The sequence below is a fragment of the Caenorhabditis briggsae genome (assembly GCF_000004555.2).
Source record: "Caenorhabditis briggsae complete genome, chrIV, whole genome shotgun sequence".
Taxonomy (NCBI): Eukaryota; Metazoa; Nematoda; class Chromadorea; order Rhabditida; family Rhabditidae; genus Caenorhabditis; species Caenorhabditis briggsae.
In genome coordinates, this window is record NC_013487.2 from 15065737 (window position 1) to 15072710 (window position 6974).

At 42.5% G+C, this 6974-nt stretch overlaps 1 protein-coding gene across 1 annotated transcript in view; it reads left to right on the forward strand.

Moving 5' to 3' along the window:
- Positions 1–811: 811 nt before the first annotated feature.
- Cbr-alp-1 overlaps positions 812–6974 on the forward strand; it is a gene marked incomplete at both ends in the record, with an annotated part of 16001 nt that continues 9838 nt past the window's right edge. The window contains 6 exons of the mRNA XM_045236243.1: positions 812–1056; positions 2067–2260; positions 2482–4323; positions 5606–5924; positions 5990–6150; positions 6822–6969. Of these exons, the coding sequence (XP_045091287.1) occupies positions 812–1056; positions 2067–2260; positions 2482–4323; positions 5606–5924; positions 5990–6150; positions 6822–6969 (2909 nt within the window). The remainder of the gene's footprint in view (positions 1057–2066; positions 2261–2481; positions 4324–5605; positions 5925–5989; positions 6151–6821; positions 6970–6974) is intronic.

The following is a 6974-nucleotide window of genomic DNA, read 5'->3' on the forward strand; positions in this document are numbered from 1 at the left end:
TCTGTCTAATTTTCCATAAAAGTTTCAAAGTTTTAACCGATTTTCTCAATTTTCAGAGCCCGCGCCGCTGCGGGCCGTGCCGATGAGCCAGCCTATCTCCGAAGTGAGACACTTCGCTTGCTCAAAGAGCAAGAGCACGGAGCACCAACGACTCTGTCGAATCACCCAAATCCCAGTGGTCTTCCAGTATGTTTTATGTGCACTAGACCGATTCTGGGTGTCATGGCTCGTGCCGCCGGCAAGAATCTTCATGGGGACTGTCTGTCGTGTGCCACCTGTGGAAACTCACTGAGAAACGTTGGACATCACTTCATTGAGGGTGAGTTATAGGTTTTTAATTGTAGAAAAACATAAAACAAACATTATATTTGACATTCTGAAGTTGAGAGCTTCAAAATGAGCTCGAACACGACGAATTTTGCTTGAAATCGAATTTTTGACCTGCGCGTCGCGGTTGCGTCGCGGTTTTCCGAAATTGGGCTAGTATAGGCAAAATAGGGCTCATTTTGAAGTTCTAAACGCTAAAAATACAAATATCAAGTTTTCAGCTTCAAAACGAGCCCCATATTGTCTTTGCTAGCACGATTTTGAAAAAAAACCGCGACGCAACCGCGTCGCGTAGGTCAAAAACTCAAATTTGAGCAAAAGCAGCCATGTTTAGGCTCATTTTGAAGCTCTCAATCTAATAAATTCAAATTTTTCAACTTCAAATCGAAAAATCAAGTCTTGTCTATAGAAAATCTAAAAATTTTCAGACAAGTTCTACTGTGACATTCATGGAACCCAACGGAAAGCCGGCGGACGTCCGGGAATGGACCCAAACATTTTTGTGTTAGTTTCAGCTGAAAATTTCAGCTCGAAACCAATAATTTGTTCCAGCAAATCCTCACCAACTGCCGCTCAGCCTGTTCATGTCCAACAAGAGAGTCCGCGGGCCGCTTATCACCCTCAAATCAATCAATATGCCCGTCCAGTGTCTGTTTCACCAGTACCATCTGCCGGAGGGAAGACTATCACCACTCATTATCATACACCAAAAACACAGGGCATTTTGAGGTGAGCAATTTGGTTGAAAGTGACTTTTGAACTTCAAAGTTATGTATCTCAAAAACTACAAAAGCTAGAAAAAAGTTGTCAACTGATAAATTGCTCAGCATAAAATTTTAGTCATTTTTGTAGTTGACAACTCTTCTGTAGCTCTTTTAGTTTTTGAGATGTGCGCCTTTAAAGAGGGAGCGACGCCTCTCGCTCTGCCGGCCGCGAGGAGGCGCAGAGAAACGAGAGCGCTCTCGTTGTCTGCGTCTCTTCGGCAAACTTTAAATGCGCATAACTCGCTTCAACGGCAACCAGATTCAATGTAAATTGCGTAGTTTTGTAGGAAATTTTAAGAGCTTTCGAGTGATAAAAAATAAATTCGAAAAAATTTTTTTGGAATTTTCAAAAAAATTCAAAAACTCGTACCTCGGCACAAAATCGATCTAGAACACTAATCTTTTTTTGGGTTTTTTAAAAAATGTTCTCTATTGTTAGATTGATTTTAAATTCAAAATTAAATTTCCAGCACAGCAATTTGGCTGAAAATGAATGAAAATGATAGAGTCGCAGCATCACATTTAAAAATGTGCATTTATCTCAAAAACTACAAAGACTAGAAAAAAGTTGTCAACTGATAAATTGCTCAGCATAAAATTTTACTCATTTTTGTAGTTGACAACTCTTCTGTAGCTCTTTTAGTTTTTGAGATGTGCGCCTTTAAAGAGGGAGCGACGCCTCTCGCTCTGCCGGCCGCGAGGAGGCGCAGAGAAACGAGAGCGCTCTCGTTGTCTGCGTCTCTTCGGCAAACTTTAAAGGCGCATAACTCGCTTAAACGACAACCAAATTCGATGTGAATTGCAAAGTTTTATAGGAAATTTTTCGAGCTTTCGAGTGATATAAAATAGGTTTTAAAAATTCGAAAAAATTTTTTTTGGAATTTTCAAAAAAATTACAAAAACTCCTATTTCGGCCCAAAATTGTGCTAGAACATTCATCTTTTTTTGTGTTTTGTCTGAAATTTTTTTTTTCAGCCCAGCTCAACGCGGCGTGCCAAACGCGGCCTTCGGTGCGGACCTCTCAAAGACCGTAACCTATGGCGGGGGCGTGGGACCCGGCGGGACCCACTACGACCCAAATCGCCTGTCGCCGGCTCCATCTCAATTTTCTCAAGGCTCGAGACAAACGGCTCCGCCACCAGTGCCATCGAATCCGCCACCGTCTCATGGTTAGTCTACTTTTTGGGGTTTTTTGAATTTTTGAAAAAAAAATAATTTTTTTGAATTTGTTTTTGGGACATCTCTAAGTTTTTGGGTGATTTTGTTCGGGATTTTTTGTCGGTTTTTTGTCTAATTTCAAACAAAATTTGTCTTGTCCAAGTCTTGCCCAAAGCTTTGTCCTAAACTTGTCCTTGTCCTTGTCCATGTCCATTTGTCCTAAAATTTCCAGAAAATCCGTCTTCCCGAGTCCCAGACTCTGTTCGATCTGCAGTCTCCCCACGACGCACCGGAAAAGTGCCACGTCAATGGCCTCCACCACAGGCTCCGCCCACAAATCGATATTGGCAAATTGATCCGGCAGATGCGCTCAAGAAAGAGAAAGAGAAATTAAATTATGGAGAAGATCTAGCAGCACTAATTAAGGAAGTGGAGGCGGCGAAAGGGGCGGAGCCTAAAGGCGCTGAACCTAAAAAAGGGGCGGAGTCAAAACGAAAAGCCAGAAGGGCATCAAATATCAGTAAGGAGAAAGTCAAAGAGGCGTTTGAGGAGCATAGGAAGAGAAAAGAGGCAGAGCTTCGAGTAGATGTAAAGGGGGAGGATAAAGGGGCGGAGCCTAAAGGGGCGGAGCCTCCAAAAATAGAAAGTCGAATTCACTGGACCGTAATCCACAGCCCTGTACGCTCCCCGAGCCCCGCAAAAGTGACCTCCGAGCCCTCCGATGGAATTTTTAAGCCGATTCCAAAATATGCGACGCCGCCCCCAATTCAAATCTCCAAAACCGCGACACCAGTGCCTTTCCAAGCTCCGCCCCCTTCTCAAGCTCCGCCCATTCCACTTCCAAGGTCCCCGGAACTCTCCCCGGTTCGATCCTACATTGTTCGCAGCTCCGACGCTAATATAACCACATCCACGGAACTGCAAACTACAGTAACCCGATTCTCGGCGGCCCCGCCCACAAATTTGGCTCCGCCCACTGCTCAAGTACACGATCAGAGTACGTCTCCAATTCCATCGATTCGATTGCACAGGAAAAATGAGAAGATTACGGTACCTACAGTATCAGTGGAGGCGGCGACAAGTCCGATTAAGGTGAAGGAGGCCACTCCCACTCAAGCTCCACCCACTTTTGGTTTCTCGGAAAATCAGGCTCCGCCCACTTTTAGAAATCAGGCTCCGGCCGCTTTTAGGTCATCGGACGACCAGGCTCCGCCCACTTTCAAAATCGATCGTCCATACGAAGCTCCGCCCACTTCTCATGAGACCACGCCCCCTCGATCTGTTCAGCAAAGAGAACAGGCTTCGCCCACAAGATATGAGGCCCCGCCCACTTCTCATGATGTTCCGAAGTTTAAGGCCCAGCTCACTCGCTCAGCTCAGCATAAAGAGCAGGCTCCGCCTCTCCAGGCTCCGCCCCAAAAATTCGAAACTCCGCCTCTCCAGGCTCCGCCCCAAAAATTCGAAGATCCGCCCACTTTCCAACCCAGGGAACAAACCCCGCCCCTTTTGGATCACACCGCCCTTATGGACCAAGTGGGCCGCCCATCAGAATACTCTTATAATCCAGGATCAATCAAAATTCACGAACCAACGGGACCACGACCACTTACAGTATCCCCAAAGCCATTTTTAAGCTCCGCCCACTATCACGAAACTCATGAAGCCCCGCCCACCCCTACAACTACAGTAAGAAGGGACCCTAAACATTTCAAAAAAGTGGATTTCTCGAAAACGAGTCCTACAGTAATCCCCAAAACGGAATGGAAGGATTCGGCGGATATAATTGATGAATCGGACATCTTAACAGAGGAAATTGACGATTGCTCATTGTTGAAAGCCGCGACTTATGATGGTGACGAGTCGGAAATGATTGATGACGTGGCAACTTTCGAAATCGAGGAAGAGGAAATTCTGGAGGTTTCTAGGCCATCGAAAATTCGAGTCGTTGGAAAATCGCAAGGAGGAGGAGAAGCTGAGCAATTGTGGAGACAACGAGCCATGGAACTTCTGGATGACGATGCGCAGACAGAGAGGGATCTTATGATAGTGGCAGCGCTTAATGAGAGACTACAAGGTAAAAGATACTGTTGATAGAAGCAATATTAGTCTAAAATTTGCAAAACGAAATTTAGAACATTTATGCAAGAAAAAAATGTTAATTCAAAAATTTTTATAGGTCTTATGGTTTTTGAGATATGCGGCTTTAAAACCCCCGAGTTTAAAGGAGCATAACTCAAAAACTACTGTAGCTAGAAAACTTTTGAAAATGTCAATTTGCGTAAAATTTAATTTCACACATTTTTATAACTGACAACTTTCTGATAGCTTTTATGGTTCGTGAGATATGTGTCTTCAAAGTTGAAAAGAGACGTAGAGAAACGAGAGTAGTCTCGCTTCTCTGCGTCTCCGCGCAGTCGACATAGGGAGGGGCGCCGACCCGCTTAGCTTTAAAGGCGCATATCTCAAAAACTAAAATAGCTATCAAAAAGATGTCAACTGCAAAATTGCTCAGCATAAAATTTCACATATTTTTATAGTTAACAAAAATGTTCTAGTTTTTTTAGTTTGCGAGATATGCGCCTTTATATTTTTAGACTTGAGAAGAGGCGCAGAGAAGAGAGACTGTCTAGGATGTCTGCGTCTCTTGTATTTTTGGTGAAAAGAGCGTCATTAATCAAATAATTTGATTGATATAAATTCGAAATTTCGCTGAAATTTGTAAAAAACCAAAATTTGGAAATTCCAAAAATTCCAAAAAAACTATTTTTTAAAATTTTTCGAAAAACTCCTATAGTTCATGTTTTTCTTATTTTCTCCAGAATTTTTAGCAATTATTATTTATCACTATTACAGTATAACTATTGCATTTTGCAAAATTTTCGAAAAAGTGATTGTCTCGCGTCTCTGCGCCTCTTCCTCTCTCTCCTGTGTCGCCGCGTCTCTAGCGCACCTTTCACTTTAAAGGCGCATATCTACACAACTACAGTACCCTGCAGAAAATTGATTACTGCAAAAATGTGTAAAATTACATTTTCAACTTTTTCGTAGTAGACAACTTTTTTATAGCTACTGTAGTTTTTGACTTATGGGCTTTTAAACTTTTCAGAAGCGCACCCTCTTGTAGTCAGAGCCTAAAACGTTTAAAGGCGCATATCTCAAAAACTACGGTAACTAGTCAAAATTTGTTAAATGCAAAAGTATGTAAAATTAAAATTTAAACATTTTCATAGTTGACACTTTTTTGGTAGCTACTCTAGTTTTTGAGATATGCGCCTTTAAAGTTGCCTAGCTCGATTCTCCCGATTTTGAGCTCATTTTAATGCGCCAAAATTGTATCATTCAAATTTAAAAACTAGGTCTTCGAGAAATGGAAGACGACGATCGAGTTCGTGCCATCGAGTGCATTGCTCGCCATCAAAGTGAGCTGGAACAAACCCAAACTCAGCTGAGCACTCTTCTAGAGTCCGCAATTGTATATTTACAAAATCTCCGGCCCGTGGAGGACACCCCAGAGCCAAGCATCGCTGGTGACCGTGTAGCTGAGCTCCGGAAGAAGGTTCTAGACGATTTGGAGCAATTACCGATCCTCGGACAGGCTCCGCCCCCTCCGGAGCGCAAGGTTTTCCCTTTTGAATCTTATCAACCGGATAGAGAGGGGGCTGTGGAGACGCAGAGGTAAGAAAAATAATTTATGTTGGTCCATGTTCTACGTTTCTATATGTCTACTAACTTCTGTTTAGTTTGCACGATGTCCTTGATGAGTTCTATTCGATTCGAAAACCTTCGGGACGCTCAGATTCTTCGGCGGAAGACTCGAGAAACTTCTTAGCTGCCCGCCTTGGCCAGGTGATGATCAGTGATAAGAATGGTGTTGGAGATAATGGAAATGGAAATTTACAAGGTGTGGCTTTTTTAATTGCTTTGAAATTACTAAATTTCATGTTTTTAATGCCTAATTTAGTGTTAAAACCATAGCTTCAGAAACCGGTTTTTATCTCAAAATCTAGATAAGATAGCAGAAAATTGTCAACTGACAAATTGCTCAGCATAAAATTTCACACATTTTTGTAGTTTTTAGTTTCTCTCTAGCTACTGTAGTTCTCGAGATATGCGCCTTTAAAGTTGAACGCCAAGGGAGGATACGCCGACGACGAGAGCAGTCTCGTTTCTCTGCGTCTCCCCTCATCCTCTCGGCCAGGAAGGCGCGTCAACTTCAAAGACGCATATCTCGAGAACTACTGTAGCTAGAAGGAAACTTTAAACAACAAAAATGAGTAAAATTTTAAGCTGAGCAATTTCGCAGTTGACAGTTTTTTGATAGATTTTTTAGATTATATATTGAGTTTGTGTAAGTGATTTTTACTAATCTAGTTTATTAGCCTAGCATGTGCGCTCCATTAAACAATTTGAATTTTTTAGTCCAATGGCGATAGGGGACAACGAATGGAGAGCAAAAAAAAGAGAAGAAATTTGATAATTTAGGATTTTCTAATGTGTTTTTTGAATAAATTTGTTTAATGGAGCGCTCTTTCAAACTAGGAGAAAAATTTCAAATTTCGCGCCAAAATTCAGGCTCCTCCTACACGAAGACTAGTTTCGAGCGCACGACGACTAATGGGGATGCTCCGCAAGCCGGACATTTGACCACAACAACCACCACAACTCAGCAGCAAAATGGAGGACGTGTACCGTATTGTGAGGCATGCAAGAATCAGATTCGGTAAG